Genomic DNA, 26,741 nt, shown 5'->3' on the forward strand with positions numbered 1-26,741 from the left:
TTGTTCATGTGCACGAGTCAGAAGCCAGTAGCTGTGGCTGAGCTGTGATAAACACCTTGTATAAAAGCAAGACTGAGTGGAAGTTTTTTGGATTTACAACGCGTGAAATTTTACGTTTAAACAAGACTTCTGCCGAGTTCTCCAAATCACCTAAACTGAGAAATTATATGAGGACAACAGAACAGTTTTAGTTAAGCTGTAAATATTCAGCTCAAAATGATAATGCCATAGGCCCTTGAAATTGAGTTTCATTTTCCCATGTGTGTCAAGAGTCCATTTCAGCATTAAAGGGTACTTATTTTCCTGTTAGGCTGCATCATGCTACAAGGCAGGATTTTAATAGTGAATACTTTTCTTTGAAATGAGCTGAAACTTGCAGTAGATCACAACAGGGTGGAAATGTGTTCCAGTGACCGCTGTGTATTTGCCTGACATGGCGTTGGAAGTGCAAATTCACAAATGATCCAGCACAATTAAGATTTTCAAATCTGCTATTTTAAGTCCCTGTTATCGCCATTATATATGTAAGACTTTGCATGTGCCTGAATTTTAGGTTTTATCTTCTTCACTGTGAATCGTTGCCGATCCAAATAACCCATAAATAAAAGGGAATCATTCACACATAAATGAGCTAGTACTGATTATCTGGCAGGTGTTGTTTGTCGGTGTCCCCTCCCAAACAGACGTGTATGCTTTCTAAAATCTGCAAGCCGCACCCGTGATCAGACAGCTGTTCAGTGGAAGTACGTGGAAGAGCGTCTATTTGATGTTCCCCAAGAAATGCAACATTGCTATGGCTGCAGTAGAGTGTTGCATGGATGAAGTCACTATATGATCGCATACGATGAAAAACACATTCGTATATAGTATGTGGCAGCATGCCACAGACAGGTTGGCAGACCACATATGTTACCAGCCGAACACACAAACACATAAAAGCATCATCATGTATACACAAACACACGCATGCAATCTGCGGCGCACATACTATCACATCAAGTGGAAGAAGAGAAAATGGAGTGGGAAGAGGTGAAAGGGATTGAGTGGGCGGCGGTGGGAGAAAAAGATGGAGAAAGAGGCAGAGGGAGAGTAGGAGTGAGTGGCACATGGCTTTCAGTCTAAAAAAAGATGAGCAACGCGAAACCAAAACCAGAATCTGGATTAGCTTGATAAGGAAGAGGAGGGGGGGGTGTTTGCGAAGGGGAGGGCCGGAGGAGAAAATGTAGGTTTCCTCTGCACCGAAAATGGTGCAGATGCACATGCTCACTATCACGCTCATAAATGTCCTCTAAAATATGAATACTGAATGAGTGTGTGGGTAGGAGAGAGCATGAAGATGGGGAGATGAGAAAGAGAGAGGGTGAGATTCTTTAGGATGGACAGAGTGGTGCTGTCGTGTGACAGAACAGGGAGAGACGGGATCATTAGAGACAGCAGAGTCGGGGATGTGACAAATGCTGGAGAGAATCTTGATCTGAGCAGAGTGTAACACTGACCCAGGCAGAAAAAGAGAGAGACTGGAGCAGATGGATGTATGACAGCGAGCAGAGGAGACGGAGAGATTTGGTTATGTGCCGCAGTCACATAGTCATGCCAACCCAGCATAACCTCAGCATTTTCTGTAGACATTCTTAGTAGCCTGTCTCTCCAGAACTGTGCCCAACACCTCACTACATGCCAAACTCTCTTCAGCCTGCCATGTCTGTCTCGTCAAGTAAATATATATATTTTCTCCTTTCTATCTCATTCCCATTGATTTTGAAGACATAACAAGCTACCTGCTGCATGCCTCTATGCCCAACTGTGTGCCCGCAGAGCTTCTCTTTAATTATAGATCACCCTTTAATGGTGCACTAGTTAAATAACCCTTTCACACATAACCCCAGAAATATCACACAACATTAACGTGAGTCAGTCCGGTCTAGAAAGCAATTCCACTACATAATGTCTTATGGAAGAAATTCCATAATTTATACTTGGCACACAAATGTCACAGATGTTATACCTGTACATTGTGTTTGTACAGTCACAATTTCAGACACACTTGTGTGAATGTACAACATTTACCTACTTCAAAGATATACATTTTTAATTCAGAAACTGAAGGGGCCACATGAATATTTACATCCTATGTATGAGGATTTGCTGCAGAAACTGTGTGTGTGCTACAGAGAATTTCAGGTACCTAGAGGATGCATTTATTGTGCATATTCCCTGCCAGTCCTGAAAGCTGGAATCTCCTTTTTTGGATACACATTAGATCCTCTCCTCTCTCCCATGTCCCACCAAAAGCTAACAGGTAAACTTTTCAAGCAACCCCAGTAGCATTACCTAATTGTGTTCAAAAGATGTCATGTGAATATATGAAAAGTGGACTGATTAGTTTAGCTTAGTTTAGTAGCAGGCTAAACTTGGATAAAAATTAGATACTATGTTTATCACTCAAAAGTGTGTATTTACTGTCTGTCGCAGTTTTGGATGGGCACCCACAAAAACAAACATGTTTCAGACTGGCATCGAGTAGTGTCACCCACTTGACAAAGCATAAATGGAACAATGTTCCATCTTTGTCTCGTGTTATGATGTAGAATACACAGATTACTACACCTGCAAAGCTTCCCAATTTCCCGTCATTCTTTGTAGTGTTAGACTAAAGAAAGGTGTAAACCCGTAAAAACCTGTAAAAGCTCACTTGCTTGTTGTAATCTCATAGGTTTACCCAAAATCTGCTTTTGCTCTGTTGGTTCAAATGTTACCTGTTACTAAGGATCTACTGGTGTTCACACCACAAAGTATCACAGTGTCTGTGAATAGGTAAACCTTTAAGCAGAAGCTATTTCTGTTCTGTCCATGACCGGCTCGGTGTGCTCAGTATGGTGTATCTAAACACTAATTGGAGGCATTGAAAACATGCACTGATGCAACTATGGAAAAATGAGAAAAGTCAAGTTGCATAAAAACAGCAAAACAAAAACTTTTTACAGTCACCTTTTAAGCACACGGTGTATGATTGCAGAATATGTCAGTGTCAGTTTTCAGGTTTTCATATTTATTAGGGGTGGGAGAAAAAAATCAATACAGCATAGTATCACAATCCATGCAAGGACACCAAATATCAATTTCTTATTAAATAAAGTAACAAAGTAGGGCTCGTTTCACCTGATAGGAAGTAACCTTTCTGCAAGCAATCACATCTGACTTGGAATCACTGCAATCACTCTCAGAGAGATTGTCAGAGGTTTGCAAATAATTACTGGCTAATTTGTAAATGCAGACAGATTACCAACACATGACCCCATTGAGTCAGACTGACTGCAGACAGACTCTCTCTTATGTCAACATTTATGGCAGGTTTTAGTGACAGTGTCGGTATGTGTGACAGTGTCATTTAGTGGCACAAAAGTAACTGCAATGAGATAAAATTATTCTATTGGTTAAAACAGTTTAACTTTGAGAATGTAATTTGGTGTTGAAAAGACGTAACAAATTACAATATATCTTATTTCAGTACTGCAGCTATGTTAAAAATGTTAAAAATCACAGTAATATTGTGTCGTAGGGTGCCTGGTGATTCCCACTTCTAATATTTATTATTGTAAAAAAAGAGTGAGTGGTGTTAGAAATGTTTGGTTCAGAGCAGGGAATTGTATTCCTGATCATAATGGATTAATATTTCTCAGCTGTTTGTTTTCAAACCGCTCAGTAAGTTCTGCTCTCATCCCTCTGTGTGAGGAGACGCTTGCCTGACGAACTAAATGTTCTTGAGCTTGGTTAGAGTGTTGATAGATGGGGAGGTTGCGCAGGGAGAGGGTGTGATAGAAAATAAAGGGCCTCTAACCAGCGGGCTGTGGGCCACAACTTGGCTTGATGCTGCTGCAGCAGCAGGCACACTTTGAGGGAGAGGAAGAGTAGGATACTAAAACACCTGCTGCTAGTCATACCAACCAGCAACTTGCTCTCTGTAAAACAAAGAACAGGCAGCGGTGCTCGATTCAGATATGGGGTGTTGTGGTTGCTGTGTGTGCAGATTTTAGATTCAGGTCCAGTATTCGTGACTCACCCAGTGGTGTAGTGTATTGATACGTCAGCAGTGCTCTGGGTAATTATTTCAGCAGTAAGACCTGGTGAGTTGTAACGTTTCCCTTTTTGTTAGCAACAGCTCATTTATGTGTTGAGATGGGAAAACAACTGTAGTTTTTCAAAACATGTACAGGCAATGTCTAAGTCGAGAATGGGGATTTCATTAGGGCTTTGCTTGTAGATAAGATGCATCGTGCAGTTCACACAGAATCAGTCTCTGTGAAGCATTTCAGAGGCTGTGCTATTTAACTTGTTTGTCCTAGTCAAAGACAAAGGCATAGTGACGAAAAGGGAACCCTGTCATTGTTGCTCCATCATTGTCATTGCATCGCATGGGTGTGGGCCTAGCCGCGGGGAGCACAAAAGCATTGCTCACATGCATCGATACATTGTCGTCTCCACTGAACGCACGCCGCTCGGATGCAGATGGAATCTGTAGCTCAGGATGAGAGTCGAGAGTTTGCATGACTCATGCTTCATGCAGAATGCATCAGTCATAGCAGAGTCAAGAACCGCAGTTTACGCTGGAGCTGTCTGCGTAGTAGAGTTTCTTTTTAGGTCAGGTTTTAGACATTTAGATGCTCTTTTGATCTCAGGTTACGAACACGGCAGGGAGTGTGGCAGCTTCAGGTGCTGCAGCAAAATGCCTTTTATTGCATGAGAAGGTTTAAAGGCGGCTTGAAAATCCAAGCAAAAATGTCAGTTCATTAAGAACCATTAACATCAGCATCAACATTAGATGGGCTTGGCTTTTATCTAGACTAGGCATCATAGTGAATAACATGCATTATGAAGAAAAAGATTTGCAGATTCTATCAATATGCACAGCAATGGAGAAATTGACAATTTGGAGTTGAAAATTTATAGTTAGTTTGAGAAAGAATAAAAAGCCACCTAGTTTGTGAAGATTTGCTCTGCTTATTGCATCAGTGTACTTTCAAAGTTTAAAAAACAAAACAAAAGCAGAAAGAGAAAAATCAAACAGTGGTTATGTTTCACTGATGGCTGATGTGAAATATGCTACCCCCAGTGCTCACAATATTGAACGCTATATGTACTATATAAAAAGAGAAATCTAATTTGTGTAAGCCTAAGTGTTATGTAATTACATTTTAGGGAAGTCAAGGATTCCATGAAACAAGGGGAAACGAGGCATGCCGAGCTCACTGCTGAGACAGATCTACGAACCCGCAGGACATCTACGCATAAAAAAAAAAAAAAAAAAAAAGTTAATAAAAAGTCATTTCTATGTCAGGCGTGCAACAGTTGTTTATTTTTCACCTTGCTCTGAAGCATTTTCTTTGTCCCTTTTGGTTATTTTATGGTTATTAAAAATAGCATTTGAAACAATATATGGACTCTGTGCCTTGGTAAGTAAAAATTTATCAAGTAGTAACGTCCAGTAAGCTACATTTAAACTCTACATTGCTGTAGCTGTAGAAGTGCTATGCCGATGACAAGTCCCGATAATGATTTTTTTTCACAACATAATTTGTGCTCCAGCAACACTCTGTTCAGGTGTGGCTTGGCTTGAAATAATGGCTTTTTGAGGACAGTGAATTCCTGATGTGTGAAAGTAGGATTAGTCAGCTTAGTCTGTCAGAAAGTGTCTTTTTTTTTTTGCTGTGTGCTGGTTGTGAAATGATCATTATGTTACCATAAATAACAACAATTTATGGGAGAACCAGGGAGGCTTTTTTTTTGTTTGTTTGTTTCGTACTGTAACGTCCCTCACATGGAGTTGGTGTCCTGTTTTTGTTTCAGGGAGGGGATTTTGCAGCCTTTGTATATCCTTTTTTTTTTCTTTGATCTTTTTTAAAAAAAAATTTCTTTGAAATGTTTTTGGTTTTCAGGTTCCTTTAAATTTAAACTATCTCCAGCACTCTGGTTTAATCACAGATTCTAAACTAATTAAGGAAGTTAAGTTTACCAGGGGAGCACACTGAACATGGAACATGGTTTGAATTGCTGTGGAGATTTGATATTCCATTTAGTGAAGATGCTTTATGAGAATCAATGTGATTTAATCTCCTGAAGCCCAATTGCACATTAGATCCTGAACACATGGGCATAATTCCCTTGAATTTTTTTTTTAAACAATCAGTTTTCAATCTTCTGTTAGATGATGACCCAGAACCTTTTAAACATTAACTGTGATCGAGGTCAACTTCAATTAATCTGTCGCTAACTAATTATACTCCTTACATATGTATTTTCCATTTTCATCGCTCAAATAGCCTGGTGTACCTGTGAAAGGAAGGAGGAATTTAGTGCACATAATATCAGGATGATGTGTTTGCATTTGACTGCGGTGAAAAAATTGTCAAAGTGCATCAGCTAATGCCTATAGTTGAGGCCAAACAGCACCACTAATAGGCTAACGTCCTCTGTGTGATGGATGGGAAAGCCCTTGAGGACGCAGCTGCTGTTTGTGAGGATGTCGAGTTGAGATATGAGAGTGATGGTCATAGATGTCCATGAAATTTGGCTTTCAGAGTTTTGTAGTTGGTCAGCACTGATTAGTTATATGCTGAACTGATTGAAACAGTAATCAGGGGGGTTTAGCTTATGTCACTAAGATGAGCACGCTATCGTACTCTCAACTGTTTTGAAAAACCTCTTAAAATGCTTATTACCACAAACGGAAGCTCAAGTCTGGTCTTGAGCAAGTCACATTCCAGTCATTCCCTAATGGACTTGGAAAACACACTGGTGGTTGAAGAGATATTTTGGAGTTGTCTGTACACACTGACCTCTTAAGGTGCCCTGGAGCAAAAGTACTGACTGTCCTTAAAATGTGTCAGATCTTTTGTTGCCAAACAGAAGCCTTGAGAATGACGATACCAATCTGAATATAGATTAAAGATGGGAACAACACCATCCAGCCTGGATGTGGTTGTGCTGACTATTACTAATGAGACTTCAGCCACAAAACAACAGTACTAGTAATGACCACACAGCTCCAAAACCCATCTCATAGAGATGGACTGTTCCAGCTTCTCAGACCTGAAGATTTGCTGTTTTTTCTCAGTCTCATGGTAGTGTAGATAGTAATCACTCAGAATGATTTAAAGGCACCTTGTGTGACTTATTGTGAAAAGTAAGCAGCGGTGCCCCTACCAATAAGTGTAAATCAAACAAGATCAGCATGAAAAGGAATAAGAAATAAAAAAAAAAAATGAGTACAAGATTTCTAAAACACTTGAAACTTTCTGATATGTATGAACTCTCTGACTTTGATGCGCTAACAAGAATTAGATTGGACAGATACTCATCACTCTCCCTCAGTGCATCTATTGTGATAAGGTTAATTAAAGTTAGGAACGTGTGTGTGTCATAGTTTTTTAGCTTCAGTGATCTAGGTGACATAAAATAAACAAGAAATATTTATTTAGATAATGACTCTTGAGATTAAATGTCGTTTTTTTTGTTGTTTTTTTTGAGTCCTGGAAAACAAGAGGAGCAGTAAAGTCAACAGTGGTTGCGTACGCTAGTAGCGCCCTCATGTATGCTTTCAGCAAAAATACATAAGTACATATGCCAAATGTACAAGTTTTAAAGAGTATAAAAAAAGTAACCAAAACCTTTAAACTTCTGGACCAGTAAAGGCTAAAATATCAGTTAAAGTAATAATCAGACAACCTGCACAATCCTGCAGCTTTTAGATGCATCCCTGCTCCAACACAGCTGAATCAAATGGTTGGATTACTTCTTCAGCATGCCATCAAGTTTGGTCAAGGCCTGGTAAATTGTGTCAGAACAAGGATGCATCTAAAAGCTGCAGGACAGTAGCTCTCAAGGACTGGAGTTGGAGACTCCTAACTGCCACCAAATTGGAGATCAACAGGTACACAATCACTGCCTGCTGACCAATCAGTTCTTTGGAAAATGCAATCAATGTTCACAGTGAGGATTTTTTTTATTGAATTTTTGCATTGTTTCCTGGCCTCAGACAGACTATACTGTATATAGTAGTGCTTTTCCAAATTACTGACCAAAGCATATAAAGCTCACATGCATTCATACATGCCTTTTAATACTAAATAACTCTACAGCCCACACATGCACACTCATATCACTGCTTGGCCTGCAGCAGCTGTGTTGCTTTCCAACTGTCTCATGTTTAACTGCTTCACATTTTTCCCATAGTATAGTTTAATCTTCCTTTGTAAACGGAGCCACCCTGCTGCCAGCACTTATTCATAATTGTGATTAGTCTGATGCTGGCAAAGCCTCCCCTTTCGTGTGAGCGTGGAGGGGAAATCCTGAGTTATCTTAGTGAGTTGATAAACAGCTTGGTGTGACCACTTACCCTGATTGCCAGTGTCACAATAAATGAATCCAGATAAGGTAACAATACTTTGGGTATATTGGACTTGCTTCGTAGTAGATGATCCAGCTCCATCCATCCAGCAAGTTGGTCTTGAAATGGTAGCTGAATGAAGATAGCAGAAGGTATACCAGTCTTTTTTTTTTCTTCTTTTTTTTGTGATGAATCTAAGGCCTTTGTAGAGCCTACGACTAACCTATGCAAGTGGCCGACGCTGTTGCCGGCATTTATGTTTGTGCTGGTGCGTTACGAAGACACGGTTGTTAATGTGTGTCCTGGTGTTTTAAATCTGGATCTGGCCAATAGAAACAAATAAAATGTTGGAACTTTTTCCCGTCTTGGGTCCTCGCTCTTTATTGTGGTCATTTAATGTTTTTTCAAGGGCAAGCATATTTGTCCCTCTATTTTTTTCCACTCCTTGATACATTCTCTCACATCCATTATGATAGTTTAAGCAATCTCCCTGAAGGAAATTGCTGACATTTGTAAATCCTTATATTGATCATATGATTACCTTTCATTAACTAAGGCTATGGTTGTTATTCTCTCACTGATAAATTTAAGAAATGTTTTGAAATGTAGCTGGAAATGCACAGGAGGAATCAACAGGGCTGAAGAGGCCAATGACAATAGCTGCAAGCTGCATCAGCCCAGTTTTTAGTTGCATTTCCTGGGAGGTTCAACTACACGACGTAGATTTCCCACTGAAGCATAAATCAGGTTTAAGGCAGTTTGCGTACGTCGTGTTTGGATATGTAATTTAGCAAATGCTGGGATGAAGGGAGGGAATTGTTCAGTGGCAATTTTTTTAATTTTTTTTTTTAAAACACGATGACATTTGAGGAAAAAAAAATACAACAAAGCCCCCAAACAGCAGACAAAAAAGACCTCCATATATCTGACACTTTCACATGAACAAACTTCACAGAGGAGATTTGCACTACACAAAAGCAACTGTCGCTCTCTTACTCCATTCATTTTCTAACCATGCTGTAATGGGTTTTTTTCCACTTTTGACGCCTCTGCTGGGAGTTTAAGTCTTATCGTACCAGCAGGCCTGGAGGAGAGAGCTGATAAGTGTCCCTGTTGGTGTGGAAGATTTTTCTTGATTTTTTTTTTTTTCTTTACTGGCCTGATTGTTTTGGCCTAAATGAGATTTTTTGGGGGGAGTTCAGATGTTTCCTTATTTCTGTCCCCTAATTTTTGTTCTCCCTCCCTTCTTCTTCCACTGTCCTCTTTAATGCTACTCCAACCCAGATAGAGTTTCACAACTAGATCTAAGATGACTCCTGGTTCAATTTACATTTTCTTGTTTCCCCACGATCTCTTACACAAAGCTGAGGAGCCACAACGTAGACTGAATATCTATAAAAGCTGGAATCTGCAGATCAACATTTGTGTTACAACTTCTCTCACTTGCCTTTTAGAATAATGTGTTGCCTTTTCTTTTTTGTGTGCATTGCTTCCTTTATGTGAATATTTACTGCATTTATTCAAAACTGTGCATTCAGGCACAGTTTTGTGGGGATAGGTTAATTGGATAATCGAAATTGTCACTAGGTGTGAATGTGCGAGTGAATGTGAGTGTGAATGGTTGTCTGTCCCTGTGTGTTGGCCCTGCGACAGACTGGCGACCTGTCCAGGGTGTACCCTGCCTCTCGCCCTATGACAGCTGGGATAGGCTCCAGCGCCCCCCGCGACCCTGAAAAAGGATAAGCGGAAGTGAATGGATGGATGTGCATTCAGGCTATTACACCATTTGCTGTGGAAGACTGAGAGTAAACTTTCTCTTTTTCAGCCAAACACAACAGCAGCTGATTTCACTGTGCTGTCTGTCGTCTAACGTTAAGTGTGCCAATCAGTGAAACCACCTGCTGTAATGCTTTGATTGAAACCAAAACCTTCACACATTTTACTGCTCGTGGTTTGACCCCTTTGCTTTGATGCATTGTCCTCTTTGTAATCCTGTGCCAGCACAGCTCAGGCTGTGTTGCTGTGAAAACATTTTTGTGTCACTGAAACACTGAAGGAATTAGTTGTTGCTGGGCATAAATTTCACTGTAATAATTTTGCCAACTTCACAAGAATTAACTGGGTTTTGTTTTTTGTTTGTTTTTGGTGTGTTATTTATAAGATTTTGAAGATGAACTTTAAATTAAAAACTTGCTATATCATTGAAACAGCCACAATCTGGTTATTGGCGGGGCTGGAAATGCTGTTGTGAAGGGGTGGGCAGTCAGATGGCCTTACAGTGTGGCATGTAATCCACTATTGGTTAAATTCTGTGGATGATATTAATTACACTCACCAGTCACTTCATTAGGTAACCTGAATGAGTGAAGTTGGCATTCATTTATGACCAAAGAGTACTAGTTTCTTGAACATAACAGTGAGTCCACTATACTCAAATTTCCTTCACAGTCACCAGATCTCAGTCCAGTGGAGCATCTTTGTGATGTGGTGAAACAGGAAATTCACATCATGGATTACAGCTGAGAAATCTGCAGCAACTGTGGGGTTGATGTTGCCGTGGACCAAAATCTCGAAATATAATTGGAGCAAAAATAGGACGCAGCACTTCCTAAGTTGGATCTTGAACTAATAGTAGAGGTTATTTTTGCTGGAAATTAATTGTCAAATAATACACTGTGGAAAAAATTAAGTCGACATCATTCAGTGATGAGCTGGTCCTGGTGTTTCTAAACAAGACAAAGAAGACAAGAAGATTCTGGGTTCAACTAGTTTTCATGAAAAGGCAGCAGCAGTGAGAATTTCATGGTTTGTTCCAGAATTTTAAACTGTATCATGATCGCTTTTGCACATACAGTCCCGATCCAAAGTTGAAGACCACTTGAAAAATGCAAAAAAAATCATCTTTTGCATGGTTGGATCTTAACAAGGTTCCAAGTAGACGAAACATTTTTTTGAGCAATTGATTGAAAACAATACTTAAACTGAAACACACCATTGTACAGCTGATCAAAAGTTTAGGACCACACCTCCAAACAAACCTGTAAACCCCCCCCCCCCAAAAAAAAAAAAACAGAAATCAAAGTTCCAAACATGAACTCAGTAATGAGTAGCTGCACCGTTATTGTTGATCACTTCAAAAATTTGTTGTGGCATGCTTGATGTAAGCGTTTCCATGAGGTCAGTGGGAACATTTTTCCAAGTGGTGAAGACGGCCACACGAAGGGCAGCTACTGTCTGGAACTGTTGTCCATTTTTGTTAACTTCCCTTGCCATCCATCCCCATAAGTACTCAATTGGATTTAGATCAGGGGAACACGCAGGATGATCCAAAAGAGTGATCTTATTCTCCTGGAAGAAGTCCCTTGTCCTGTGGGCGTTGTGTACTGCAGCAATGTCCTGTTGAAAAACCCAGTTGTTGCTCTCTGCAACATCTGGACATAGCCAGCGGCCGTATGATGCCCCTGCACCTCCTGAACCTCCATTGTTCCACTGAAGGAAAAAGCACTCAGGACCATTATGGTGCCCTCTCCACCGTAGCGCGTAGAAAACATCTCGGGTGGGATCTGCTTGTCATGCCAGTAACGCTGGAAACCATCAGGAACTTTCTTCCACCTTTCAATGTCACATGTTTGGTGCTGTTTTGCAAAGTCTAAAGGGTCAGTTCTGTGGCGTTCAAGGAAACGAGGCATTTGAAGAAGTTTTTTATTTTTGAAGCCCTTCAGTCTCAGATGCCATCTGATGGTTACTGGGCTGCAGTCTGCACCAGTAACACCCTTAATTTGGGTTGAGGATTGTCCAGCGTCTTGAAGGACAGCCAATTAGATCCTCCGCCTCAGTGCTGGTGAAATTCTTTTGGGTTTTCCACTTGACTTTTTTGTTCCATACCCCTCAGTCATTTGGAATTTCTTAAACGATCCTGTTTTACTGCGTCCCACCTCAGCAGCGATGGCACGCTGCGAGAGACCCTGCTTATGCGGTTCAATAAACCCGACCACGTTCAAAAAGGGAAAGTTTTTTTGCTTTTTCCATCAGAACGTCATCACAGTGTGACTGCCTGACAGAAAATGATAATGAATCCACGTTTTTGCACATATTTGGCCTTTTAAAGGCATGTAGTCCTAAATTTTTGATCAGCTGTAAAACAGCCTGTTTCAGTTTAAGCGTGTTTTCACTAAATTGCATGCTCAAAAAAAAAAAAGTTTTGTCTCACTCCAATTTGTTCTTGTTCCATATTGAAGATCTACGTGGAAACTTGTACTGAGTAGGTACTAATGGAAAAGGGGCTTTATTGGCAGAGTTGGGACCATATCTGAGGTTTTTACTGCTTACAGTTGTGTTTGAGCAACATAGTTGCCAACCAAACCTAGCAAAATCGGTGAGGGTCTAACTGCGAACACTATCATGATAGCAGTTCATTGTAGAAAAGATGATCACAACACCTCTTAGCAGCTCAATGCAATTTTTCAAGTAGCTGTCACGGGCATTTCGTGATCTGGTGAAAAGTGGGTACATGCTTGATGAAGACTGTACAAAACTAAACTAGTTCTACTAATCTTAATGTCTACTCAAAGGAATAGACAGGGAGAGAATTGTGTACTCATCATTTGTAAACTGAAATTGTCTACATTAGTTTTTTTTTTTTTCATTTTTCGTTTTTTTGTTGGTTTTTTTTGCAGTTGCATTTAATCCCAGTTGATGATCTGATAAAGGAACGTTACAAGATTGTAGGAGTAGTATTTTTACGTTTGTCCCAAACAATAAGGGAAACCTTTGATCTATATTCAGACAATGCAAATCAGTGCAGGTGTTTAAGCTCAAAGGGTGCTTATCCACGGACCAAATGGGAGATCTCATTACTGAATAAAGGTGTAGAAAAGTCTGAGATCTGGTTCAGTTTAAAGAGGGCCTATTATGCTTTTCCTTATTGGAATATGGAGCTGGAAATTGATGTAAAAGACTCCTTTAGTTTTAAGTAGATTTAACATGAACACAGGGGAGAACTTTTATCTCTCTATTGTTAAACTATTAGATTGTGAATAGCCTAAATTTTATTCCGAGTTAAAGGTCCATCAGACTTAAAAGAGGAGAAGGGGGCATGGGAATCCATTCTGACAACAGTGTTTCCTGTGTTACTGCTTGTGCGGTAAGAGAATAGTGAAGGTTTTGTTTAACAAAAAACAAGACCTTCTGCAGATCTGCACAGAGAAAATGCCAGTGTTTTGTGTAATACTACACATCCCTGCTGAGAGCTATGTAGGTGGTTGCACAAATGGTTCAATGAATGACTTTTTTTTTCTTCTTTGATTTCTTCCTTCACAGGTAATTAGGTGGATTCTTTTTGTATAAACTGTATGTTGTATGCAAAAGAATTGTTTATATTTTAAGCTTATTTCACAACTTAAGCTTAGCTGGATGCCTCATTTTCATTGTGATGTGCTGAACTACAGTAGTATGTCATTATAACACTTGTAGTATTTTGATATGAAAGCGTGGGTTCTCTCCGAGTGCTCTCACTTCCTCCCACCATCCAAAAACATCGATGGGGTTGGGCCAAATGGTGGTTCTCTTCATTAGCCTTGTGGCTGATTGGCGACCTCTCCAGGGTGTACCCTGCCTTTGGCCCTGCCATCACTGCTGGGATAGGCTCCAGCACCCCGGCGATCCTGAATTGGATAAGAAGGGGAAAATGCATGGGAGTAAACTATTTTGCCGATCACTGAAGAGGCTCCTTGTCTTCAAGTCTTTGACATTTAATTTGACAGTTACCCTTCTATAATACCACTTAGGATTATTAGTGCTGATGGGTTTTTTTCCTTCTTCTTTTAAAATCCTTATTCATTTTAGTGCAAGACAGCAACAACTTTTGATAATCTCTGTTAAAAGGAAGTCCTTTCAGAAAATATTATCCGTGAGTCGATCATCATTATTAGGTCAAGAAGCTTTTAGGCGCATACTCCTTTGTTGTTTGCAGTAAAAAGACCGTATTTGAGAGGACACTGTGAAATGTGATTCTTCGCACCAAGTCAGTGTTCGGCAGAGAGGGAGCTTTTCTTTTAATGTTCTTAAACTGTATTTTCGACACCTTGTTAAAGTGCCAGAGGTGGATGCATGCGTCGACTTTAGCTTAAAGATCTAACAGTACGAGGATTGCGGCCCTACATGATCAAGCAAAAAACATTTTAAGCATTTTCTCCAGTTAACTTTAACTGGAGTGAAGCAGAAGTTATGTGCAGAGCTACAACCACACATATAAAGTCAGGAAACAGAGGTGTGAAAAAACTTGGAAAATATTAACAAAGGAACGCCAAATGAAGAATTTTGTTGCACCACCAAATTGTTGTGCCTGTACTCGGTCCAATCTGACTGGTTGCCACTAGAACAAACTTTATTGCATTAGTATACATGCATGCTTTCTGTGATTCATTTGAGTTGTCAACCCGTTGTGTTCATTTATGATCCAACTGTACTTTTTGCTGCAGTAGTTATTCTTGGCAAACAGGATCTCTTTGCACATTCCTACGTTAACCTTTAAGCAGGATATAATGCAATTTTCTCTGCTATTTTTTGCTGTCACGATTCAATAAGACTTTATCAGCTATTGTTACTGTGCTTTTTTTTTTTTTTTTTTTTTAAAGGTGATCTCGGGAGGTGCTGCCAGTTTCTCAATAACTCAAACAAATGTTCTGAAACAATACTAAAAGGCAGAGGAGGGCTGGAACGGGACCAATAAGAAAACTTAACTATGTTTCACTTCATAAGTTACGAAGACACTCACTACACTGATAGATGTACTACAGTTAATGGTTTTGTCATAATGGATGGCATATTTTTTCGACTGAAAGCTGCGTCGCCCTCTCCCTCCCTCCGCTGCTTTTATAGTTCATTTCAGTTTAGCCCAAAGCAGCTTGAGTAATCTCGCAGTGCTTGTGCAACAAAGGAGGACCCCGAATAACATAAAAGATATTCTTTCATATGGCTACAACCAGAATGGTGACATCATATGTTCCAGCTGGTTTTCTTCCTTTTTATACATTAAGTCTTACACGTACACTGCACCCTCCCTCACCCACTCGATCTCCTCGTCTCTACCTTCCATTATCTGTCACTCTTCCCCCTCGGTGAAAAGTCTGTTGTGTTATTAACTCCACAGCCCTTCTTCACTTTTAGCATGCAGTGCGTTTAAGAAACGGGGGGGGGAATTCAGGACAAAGAAACTTCCCTGTGTGGCTGCTGATGCTAACCTTGGTATGATCTGAATGCTGTTTAGTTCAGAGATGCATGTGTTGTGTTGTGTTCATTGGTGCTTTAGAGTTTTCATTTTGGCTCGGCTTTTTTGAAGCTAAAGACAGAAATTTCCTGTATACTGTGCACCGTGCAAGGTGATGCTGAGTGAATTAGACGTAGTGAATTAAAAATGAAGCAGAGTTCCTTTCCCTCATGTTTCCTCTCTCCCTTTGGTTTTCCTGCAGGGCAGTGATGCCTGGAATGGTGATGTTTCGGCGGCGCTGGTCAGTTGGCAGTGATGACCTGGTGCTGCCCGCCCTCTTCCTCTTTTTGTTACACTGCATATGGTGAGTCAGTGTTTCTTCAGTAGAAATTACGCTATTATCATTATTATTATTATTATTTTGTTCTTAACTTTTCAGTGTTTGGTTTGTAGATCTCTGAAGAAAGTGTCTGTGTGATTGCTTCCTTACTCCGGTCTTTTAGGTTGGTGGTTCTGTCTGTAGTTGTGTTCGGCCTTCCATATGGCTCAGACAAGTCCTGTTCGGAAACCCTGGTGGACCATGGCCGAGGGTACCTGGGCATCCTGGTCAGCTGCCTTATATGTGAGAGCGCCATCATGTGGTTGAGCATGAGGGGCAGCATTTTGTACACACAGCCCAGGGAAGCTGTACAGTATGTCCTTTACATACGGCTCGGTAAGACATGCTGAGATGTAAAGTTTTTGTTTTTTGTGGCTGTTTTTTTGCGTCCTATGATTAAAAGTGGTGCGTTACTTTTTTGTTTAGTTTGTATAGTTTTTACATTTACTAATTGATCATGAGTGTCCTCACACGCTCCCTCTTTTTCTCTCCAGCTATTCTGTTGGTTGAGCTTGTGTATGCTGTCGTGGGCATTGCCTGGCTTGTCCAGTATTACAAACCGTGCTCTGATGTCACTGCTAAAAACTTGGCTTTGGGTGAGTGAAACGTGGATATAAAGGAGAATGAGAAAGGTTTAAGTAAAAGGGTTTTGTTTGAATAATGTTTTAATATTCTCTGCAGGAATTGTCGTATGCAACTGGCTGGTAATTTTCAGCGTTTGCATTACCCTCATGTGTACTTTTGATCCCACGGGTCGGACTTTTGTCAAGCTGAAGGCAACCCGTCGGCGTCAGCGCAACCTCACTACTTACACGCTCAGGTATCAACAGGCTGCTGGGGTTGAAAAGCTAATCTCTTTGTTAGATTTGTTGGATTTTACCCCTTTTCTTTTTCTTTTTTTTTCAAACACTAGTTCGATTGTGAGAGAACTTTTTTTCCCCCCCCTTGATTAGACACAGGCTAGAGGAAGGCCAAGCCAGCAGCTGGAGCAGGAGACTAAAGTTTTTCATGTGCTGCACAAGAGCCCAAGATACACAATCGGTGAGTCGCAAAACAAAACACACTTAACATTTTTTCCTTGAGTTTGAAAAAATAAAGGAATAAAACCACTGCTTGTGTATAATGTTCAGTAAGACGGCCATTAGAATAAGCCCTGACTGGATTAATCTTGACTGTGGCATACAGCTGCTCTGCTCAGCTGCTTACCAGTGACATTAAGCTTTTAATGTGAAATAAAATGTGAAATAAATTAATTCCAGATAACAAGCAACAAACAAAAAGCCAATCTCGTGTACATTTAAGGGATTTATTTTATTTCTGATTACAATCCCTGCACATCTTAAGTCATGAAATTTAAAAAAAATTTATGAACACATTTAAAGATACGGTTCACTGGTGAGTAGGTAGCTCCAGTGGATAGGTGGCCATGTGACTGATGCTAAAAATCTGGTTACGGTCATGTGTATTTGTATTCATCAGTTAGTATAAGGTATTAGTGATTAAGTTGAGAATCCAAAACCTCACCAGTGACCTGATTATGACATCAGAGACGTTAATTTTTGGTCTCTACGCCTTTCTGGTCATTACTGGCAATAGTGTGTAGTCTGAACTAAGGAATAAACACTTTAAAGATAACATGCTCACAACATGCATCCTTTGCTGCCTTTTGTAGTTCATTTTCCTTTTGTTGCTGTGCTCGACCAGCATTCTCTGATCTATGCTTCTTCCTTCAGGATGCGTATTCAGAGGTGGCCAGCCTCTTTGCAGAGTTCTTCAGAGACCTGGATATTGTGCCTAGTGATATTATTGCTGGTCTGGTACTGCTCCGCCAGAGACAGAGGTCTAAGAGATCTGCTATCCTGGACCAGGTATTACTGTCTATTTTAATAGGTAAAAATATGTAGTTTATAAAGTTTATACATACTCTCATCTTAATAATGTCTTTGTTGTTTTTCTTCCAAAGGCCAACAATGACATTTTAGCCTTCTTATCAGGAATGCCTGTCACTCGTAACACTAGATACCTGGACCTCAAGAACTCGGTGAGTTTTTTCCGTGTGACCAGTGTTGGGAAGGTTACTTTTAAAATGTATTCCACTACAGATTACAGAATACATGCCCCAAAATGTATTTTGTAACATATTCCTTTACGTTACTCAATGAGAGTAAAGTGTTCTGAATACTTTGGATTACTTAATATATTATCATGCTTTTTGCAACTACATTAATGTACTATTGCTGTGTGATTTATTACTATTACTGAAGGTTACTCGCCATACCAATACCAACTAGATTTTTAAATCTTAATATAAAATGAGTAACAGTAGGGTGGACATTAGGTAAGGCTGCACTTTTTGCAGCGATCTCGTATAGAAACTATTCCGCGCGTATATAAAACAGGTCCGCGGCTCCGAACCGCAGTAAAGGGACCTCTGGCTAATACGTCGGGTTCCGTGTCGGGCTCGTAACTGAAAACTAGCTTTACTTTGTTGTCTGGGTCAACTTTGCTACCGAGAGTCAGAGAGAGGCGTTGAAAGGCTGCTTCAAGGGAACTTATTGTTTCGGAGAAAAACACAAACACAGTGTACAGTTGAGTCTTAATAGCTTGCTTACACCTGGGCTACACTGCCCATGAGGCTACATTCTTTAGCGCTATGCCCGTACACTCTGCCTATTGCCTTTAAATTAAAAAAAAATTTGGGACAATAATTTAAAAAAATATTTCGTCATGTCATTATGCCGGCTGCAAGTAGAGGTGACATGGGCCGCGAGACACAGGCATTAGAGCCTCTTAATGCATGTTTTGTTTGGGTTTCCACCGGCGTGGAATTGCCAAAACTAGAGAGGGCATAGCCTAACATATGAAACAGGAAAAGACCGCCGTGTAATCCCTTTATTTCAACAAAGTAACTGTATTCTGAATACCACCTTTTTAAACGGTAACTGTAACGGAATACAGTTACTCATATTTTGTATTTTAAATATGTAACGCCGGTACATGTATTCTGTTACTCCTCAACACTGTGTGTGACGCACTTTCAAAAAGTTCTGTTTTTAAATCCCATGCCAAACCCCATGGACTCGTATGAAAGTTAGAATTGATGAAATCATTGCAGAAACTTGACATGCATTTCTTGTTCTTTAAAGGTCTCCTGAGTTATATTTACCCTTGAAAGATGTTTTGTTAATGCAAAGTTACTGCACATGTTGCACAAAGAGAGGGCAATTATAATAAAGGTTTCACAGGATGCCATTATTTTCCTCAAGGTGTTTCAGTTCAAATGACAATGGGAGAAATTGTGACAAATCAAGATGTAGTTTCAGCATCCCTTAGATATTGGCTACATAAAACATAGCTTTGTTTATATTTCAGTGTACACAGGGAGGGGCACAGTGGTTTTGCATCATGTTCAATGATTAGTCCCATGAGAACTCTTGGTGTAACAGAATTTTTTTTCTGCAGCGTGAACAGTATACGTGTCTCACTGTTAGTGTGTCTACTCGCAAACATACCACACCAACAGCAAACACAGTATGTGTTCAACTGAAATAATATTTGAAGATCTCAATGATGTCTCAAGTTGCTCTGATGCAAGCGCGCGTGTGTGCGTGTGTGTGTGTGTGTGTGTGTGTGTGTGTGTGTGTGTGTGTTTGTGTTTGTCCATCTGTCTGCCTTTTCCTCTCAGGCTGAGATGAACATGTACAAGGATGTGTGCTATTATATGCTCTTTGCCCTGGCTGCTTATGGTTGGCCCATGTACCTGATGAGGAAGCCTGCCTGTGGGCTGTGCCGCCTCGCCAGCTCCTGCCCGTAAGCACTCAAACATACACCCGCACAGTTTTGATCTATTTGGTTTCTGTGTCTCTTGAGCCTTTCCAGTGCAGATCAAATTTCACATGCGTCAACACTTGCCAAGTGGTAATCCACTGAGACAATACCACTCTACTTAGACCCACTCACTGGCACAAGCAATGTAGAATTAATCACATACTCATATCCAGATTGCCTGCATTGGGATACTAATTATATCCCTGTAATCTTACCAACGTACTGTATTTCTCTCGTGTCTCTTTCACCTATTTTTTTTTTTTTTAAACATTGATTTGTTCTGCCTTTGGTTGACATCCTGTTTTCTTCTCATCTTCCTCTTTTTGGACAGCTGTACATCTGTGTCTGGATCTCGGCTGTCTCAGTCCGTGACAGTGGAAGAGGACAATTGTTGCGGCTGTAATGTCCTGGCTATACGCAGGCACTTCCTGGATAATGACCTCAAGCAGGTCCACATTGTCTACACTTCCTGCCACGATGCTGTAAGTGACCAAGTAAATGATTGAAGGTGCAATCAGAGTCTTAGAGCTCACAATGCCCCATAGGACTGATATAGACCATCAAATAATGGGAGCTATCCGCTTATTATTTAGTTGATTTATTCTGTGGTTTTGGCCATGATTTTTATCCATTTTGTGTGTTTGATAGTTTTTGCAACATATATATTGCAAAAACTGAGAGGTGTGTCAACATCCTCTGCAGTAACTCAAGTGTGTTTTCAGTAGATGATGAACAATGTAAAGCCTGTCACTGATTCTGCTCAAGACTGTCATGCACAGAATCTTAAGGTGCAGCTGTAGAGGGGAAGTGTGCCATTAATGTGCTCGGTACAGCATTTCTGCTCACAGGATAAAAAACAACACCCACCCTACATCATAATTTACTTCATGTACTTGTCACACTTTGCTTCAGTTCATTATGTGGATGGAGAACATGCATTTAATCTGTTAATGTAGTGACAACAGAGCAACAACTGAGTTCATTCCTGACAAGGAAAGTAATGCTGACAGTTTGTTTAAACCCTGTGTCATGTAACATGTTGGTGGCTTTTCCGCTTCAGATGTAGATTTGTTTTGCAAAACTGTTATGTAATAAGGCAGTTGAGGTGGTGCATAAACATTACTGGATGGACTGTTAGGCCTTAATTTCACAGCCACAAATGTAGTTCTGTGTCCATCCAGTCATTTTCTTCGATGCTTATCTAAATGAAGGTTTCAGGGGCTGAAAGCCTATCCCAGCTATCATAGGATGAGAGGCAGGGTACACCCTCGGAGGGAGGCCAATCTGTAGCAGGGCCACACCAGCTCACAACCACACCTACAGCCAGTTTAGCATAGTCAGTTAAGCAAATGCCATGCATGGACTATAGGAGGAAGTAAGAGTACCTGAAGAGAACCCACAGAGACACGGAGGGCAAAAATGCAAACTCCACACAGAAAGGCGTCAGACTAGATTAGAACTTAGGACCTTACTGTGAAGTGCCAACAACTGCGCCACCTTGCTGCCCTAATTCCAAATAATTAAAAAAAATAGATTTGCAATAAGTTTGCAAGTCAAACACACAACATAAAGTATTTTACTTTCTTACAGCTGGTGGGGTATTATCGTCATCCTGCTGGGCGGGTGATGTTGACACCCAATTTTGTGCATGCAATAACTCGAGAACGAAACAACATAGGAGTTTCAAATTGATACCATAGGTGTATCCACAAAAAATCTGTGACGAGTTCAAATCTTAGTCACCCTGACCTCAAGGTCAAAGGTCAGGTTTTCTGAAAATCTTGTGAATGCAATAACTTGAAAATTAGGATTTTGAACGCAAAGCAGGATTTTGAAATTCATACCACTGGTGCATCCACTCGGAGGCTGAGGGGTGCCACTGGCTGCTGCCAGTATTTTCTTACAGTAGGTCCACTTTGGCTCTTAGTGGAATGAATTACACTCCAGTTATGCATTGGTCCCCAATACTCTGCTTTAAACGCATGTCTTGCAAAACAGTTTAGGAAAAAGTAGTTGTTCGATTAGTTTCCTAATGACAGTGAAAATTAATTTTCATCATAATTATGTTTGTTTAAATTCCAGCAGCTCTCAAACTTGCAGTTGAGCTATAACACATCGATGATTTGTAATGCAGAGTGCAGCCAGCCTGCGCTGACTTTCCATCTATAAATTTCTTTTATGAGCATGCACTGTGCCAAGTAGAAAGGTTTGATGACAATGACTGTGCTGTGGTTGCTGGGCTCCAAGTGAAACAGTGATGCACAACTCTTAGCCCTCCCCTCATTTTCTCCACTCACGATCCTCTCACGTTCTAACCAGTTTTCACTGTGCGCTCTGCTTCAATCTGCATCTTTCATACAGGTTTACGAGACTCCATTTTTTGTGGCAGTGGATCACGCAAAAAAGAAAGTTGTCATCAGTATCAGAGGAACTCTTTCTCCAAAGGTGACTTTCTTTCTTAAATTTCTGTGATTATTTAAATCTTTCTCTAAGGCTCTCAAAATATTGTCCGACCCCATTCTCTTCAGTTCCTCACAACACCACCACCTCCAAAGCAGGTGAAGTTCTCATGGTTTAGTGTTCTCAAACTCCTACACCTTTTCACACATAGAGCAGAAACAGGACTGTCCACCTTCAGAGATAAATGTCCTATCCGCTTTTTTTACATAAGCATTTGTGAAAATTCCTGAGCTGTGTTCAAACTGAACTGAACCATCAGCTGAGAGATTAATCATGGTTTTATAATAAAAGCAAATTGGCTTTTAAGAGGCAGCTCACTACTGATCCCATTGAGCTTTGCTCCCAGCTAGCCAAAAACATCCAGTTTATCAGTGTAAAAAACAAGAACGCATGCAGAGAGGAACATTTACAAGAACGCCACAAAGATTAAAGAAGCATTTGCAGTATTTATGAACATGCAGAATCCCCAACGATTACTGCAGCATTATTTTCATACACTGTTATAAAAGATGGATGTCGCTGCTATGATGTTTCCGATTCATTTTTGAAGCCTGGAGATAAGGGTGCCCAATCCATCTTGATGTTTTGAAACCAGATGTAGTCAGAGAGAGGCAGGTCTGACTGTGAAACCACACTTGCACTGGCTAACAATGAGCTCATTGGCTAACGTACCGCGTACAGTCCTCCTGTCTGAAACATATTTACAAAAGGACCAAACAGGAGTGACCGAGTCCATAAAATAAGCAGACAATTGTTTCCAGGGGTCAAGTTGGAAAGCTGGTTTCTTATTGACTTGTAAAGAGTTGCAAGTTTGTTTTTTGGGGGGTTTTTTTTCAACTGTAGGTGTTGCCCCCTGGTGGCCTCTAAATACAACGCAGGTTTAAGGCACTTAACCTTTGCTTTATTTTCATACCTGGTGTTTTTGCCCATCCTGTAGTAGACTATCTATTTACTGATTAGTTTGAGCTTGCACCTGATCATGCAGGTGTGTAGTACCTCTACAGGAGGTAGTGTAGCATTTCACCCAAAATTCAAGAATGTACCTTGCATTCAGAAAAAATACAGTATTTGCATATTTTAAAATGGATAACTGACACAACTTTTTTGATAATGAATAGAATAGTTGGGCTGCTTTTGCAACAGCAGAAGTGGTACATCAGGACTGTCTGCGTGTTTGAGAAATGGTTCTGTGGTTCAAATCATCATTTTTTTGTTGTGAATGGAAGTGATGAAACATTATCACAATCGTGACTTCTTAAATATAAAGTTGAAGTGAGTCAGACACTTTAATCACGTAATCTCTATGAGCTTACAGTCTTATTGCTCTTGGTGTATCCACATACAGTTATATAACAAATAGTCACGTTTTCAGAGGGGACTATAATGACTTTTTTCTTTTCATTCCTGTACATAGTTTGGCATCTTTTATTATTAAGGTGTTCTTTTTTATGATCCCCACCTCCACTTGTGGTATTCTGCTTTGTGCTGTCATCACATTTGAATTTGCCTTTTGCGGATCAGGATGCCCTGACTGATCTGACGGGGGACTCTGAACGTTTGCCTGTGGAGGAACAGCAAGGCACCTGGCTTGGCCACAAGGTCAGAAATTAAACGACTCGCCTACGATACACCATCTCAGCGTTACAGTCTCCAGAGATTTTCTCTTTTAACTTTCCTGTGTTCTCCATGGTGGACTTTCAACAAGCAAAGTACATCCTATACTCCAAAGATCATTTACGTTGTTAATAATAGAATAATTACTTTGGGTGTTTTAATGAGGGAGCGATGACACAGACTTCCTGTGCATATTTCTTTCTCGCTCATCATCTTCCATCCACTGAATCCCCCCCCCTCTCTCTTTCCTCCCAGGGAATGGTTTACTCAGCAGAATACATTAAGAAGAAACTGGAGCAGGAAATGATCTTGTCTCAAGCTTTTGGACGAGACTTGGTACATGACTCAGTATACAGTGTAAAGTATGGCAGGCTGAATGATGATCCTTTTTTATAAGAATTTGTACAGTGTATTTTTATTGGCATCACTGTAGTACTTTTGTCAAGGCCACACTGGCTGCGTAACATTACCGTAATATTAGCTGTAGTGTATACAACAATTTATTTGGCAAACAGCAGCAGAGGCAATTTCTTTAAGTGATTGTCTTCGCTGTGGTAACAAGTGTGCTCTTGTGAATGTAATGACTCTCGCTGTCTCACACAGAACAAGGGCACCATGCATTATGGGCTGGTGATAGTCGGGCATTCTCTCGGTGCAGGCACTGCTGCTATTCTTTCCTTCCTGCTGAGACCTCAGTACCCAACACTTCACTGCTACTCTTACTCTCCACCCGGTGGCCTTCTTAGGTGAGTCAATCTGGATCCCAAGTATCAGTACTCCGGTATGAATGCATTACAAAGGAAGTTACTTAAAGCGTGTTTTTGTTTTGTTTTGTTTTTTTGTCACTGGTAATGTTCACAAGTGTGTCACATGTTTAGTTTTACTCCCGCTTGCTTGTTTAGTTAGGGGCTCATTTATAAAAGTGATCTTGGGTATGGCAGAAAACCATGGATACATAATTTTCAGCCAGCTATATATACTCCACCCAAGAATACGTGTCGGCTGGCATCAATCAAACCATCGCTGCGATCTCGTCTTCCAAGCAGTTTGCGTCTCTCATTTGGTCAGTTTCTGACTGAACTCATCTGTGCTGGCACTGTGCAGGGGAATGAAAAAGCTTTTACTTAATACTTAATATGAAGTTTTTCCATCACACCAGGGTTTTTTTCCCCCCCCCTGTGCTTCCAGTGAGCATTGGGGTTGACTACTCGTGCAAATGCTACTGGCCTGCATACAGTAAAGCCAGTGACTCTTTTTTTCTTTCTTTTTTTACTGACAGAAATCCTTGTTTTTTCCAGTTGTTTCTGACATTTTGATACAAGTTGGTCAATTATTTCAAGTATATAAAATAAGAAATTACTTTATTTCAGTGCTGTTTCCCTTTGGCTCTGGCTTAAATCTCTTTGCAGGGAGGGGTTTGTGTTTTGTTTTTTTTGATTTGGGGTCTTTTCCCCTATCACGTGTGTGAATAAAAAAATCGGATGCTCAGGTTGTGTGACAGAAACACTTTTTCTCTGTAATGCTTACAATCTATTTTTATAAACCAATAACAAGCAGACCATAAGGAATTACTCTAAATTCAGGCATAAATCCAAGAAGATTTTTATCAAGTAGGTCTTTTTCATGTTGTTCTGGGTCTTCTTTCGCAATACACACCAATGCTATCACTCACTTTTTTTTTTTTTTTTTTCAACAGAGCTGAGAAATTTCTGTTTATATGTACAATTCTTGTGATTTTAACCATATCAGTATGAGCAAAGTGGTCCAGTTTGGTTTTTTGTTTGTTTTTCCCAGTTTCCTTTTTTTAACCTTATTTAATTGTAGAGGCAAACAAATAATGAAGAGAGAGGTGGAGAATTGGAAGTAGAAGCCCAAACTCTTTCACTCTCAAGAAACTAGTTCAGGGGAGAGCAACATGAAAGGGGAAATAAAAACCAATATTTTGAGGCTAAACCAAGAGACATTTATTTTTGGGGGTTGCTTTTTAGGACAGGAAGGCAGTGAGAAATTACTGGGGAAATATTTGCAGTAAATGGCCTTCAGGCAGGGTTGAGGATTTGCTTTCTGGGCTTGAGGAATTGGGGTTTTAAATCCTCCTTTAGTTGCCACAGATTGGTCAGAGTATCTTCCTGAAACAGAAAAGAGGAAGCAGGTATCCTGATTGACATTCTGGTAGATGAAACGCAGCTTTGATGGATGAAGCTACAGATTTCTACTAAAATATGTGTAATCCCGTCACAGTTTTCACAGATACTGAATTATTTGAAAACGATGATAGACCTGGCGTATGTAGCAGATCTGCAGAGATGAACATTGCTATAAACATTTTCTTTCTTTTACTCATCACCTCAGGAAGTCTCGTTCCTCAGTCTGAGAAGAATTATATTCTCCTTTAAGTGTAGGTGCAAGTTGGTGCATTTTACTGTGGACAAGTACCCCAAAGCTGTGGTTTGTACTTTCATATCATCTCTTTTTGTAACGATGTAGCCTATTTTTGGTCCAGTGGTTCAGAGTTGATTTTTATTTTGACTGTGAATAGTTAACACTGCATACCACCATGCAGCTGGATAACTGTTTGCTATGCAAATTGTACTGGAAGGAAGTTTGTACCAAGAGGAAATTAAATGCTGCAGTGCACCTTTTAGTATTCTGTTAAAGTCATCACGACACATGGCAGTTCTTAAACTGCTGTCACAAGATTTCACAGAAGAGGGGTGGCTAAAGAAAAGCATGAGTAGAAGTAGTATAAGCCCCACTAAAGCACTGTTTGTTGCCCACATGTATGCAGATGAGGAAAAAAAGATTAAGCCCCCTTTCAAAGTTATAGTTTGTGTCCAAATTTTCCCAAGGGCTTTTTGCCCCTCAGATGT

At 40.2% G+C, this 26,741-nt stretch overlaps 1 protein-coding gene across 3 annotated transcripts in view; it reads left to right on the plus strand.

Annotated features, from left to right (window-relative positions):
• The window catches only part of dagla (diacylglycerol lipase, alpha), a 43,136-nt gene that overhangs the window by 4,301 nt on the left and 12,094 nt on the right, over positions 1 to 26,741 (plus strand). For all 3 annotated transcript variants that reach the window (XM_031748699.2, XM_031748698.2, XM_039610201.1), the window contains 13 exons: positions 15,853 to 15,954; positions 16,094 to 16,305; positions 16,464 to 16,565; positions 16,651 to 16,789; positions 16,923 to 17,010; positions 17,703 to 17,837; positions 17,933 to 18,010; positions 19,655 to 19,779; positions 20,129 to 20,279; positions 22,159 to 22,242; positions 23,779 to 23,856; positions 24,127 to 24,207; positions 24,475 to 24,617. In XM_031748699.2, coding sequence (XP_031604559.1) covers positions 15,860 to 15,954; positions 16,094 to 16,305; positions 16,464 to 16,565; positions 16,651 to 16,789; positions 16,923 to 17,010; positions 17,703 to 17,837; positions 17,933 to 18,010; positions 19,655 to 19,779; positions 20,129 to 20,279; positions 22,159 to 22,242; positions 23,779 to 23,856; positions 24,127 to 24,207; positions 24,475 to 24,617 — 1,511 coding nt within the window. In that variant the 5' untranslated portion in view covers positions 15,853 to 15,859. The remainder of the gene's footprint in view (positions 1 to 15,852; positions 15,955 to 16,093; positions 16,306 to 16,463; positions 16,566 to 16,650; positions 16,790 to 16,922; positions 17,011 to 17,702; positions 17,838 to 17,932; positions 18,011 to 19,654; positions 19,780 to 20,128; positions 20,280 to 22,158; positions 22,243 to 23,778; positions 23,857 to 24,126; positions 24,208 to 24,474; positions 24,618 to 26,741) is intronic.

This window comes from Oreochromis aureus, linkage group 1 (genome assembly GCF_013358895.1).
Source record: "Oreochromis aureus strain Israel breed Guangdong linkage group 1, ZZ_aureus, whole genome shotgun sequence".
Taxonomy (NCBI): domain Eukaryota; kingdom Metazoa; phylum Chordata; class Actinopteri; order Cichliformes; family Cichlidae; genus Oreochromis; species Oreochromis aureus.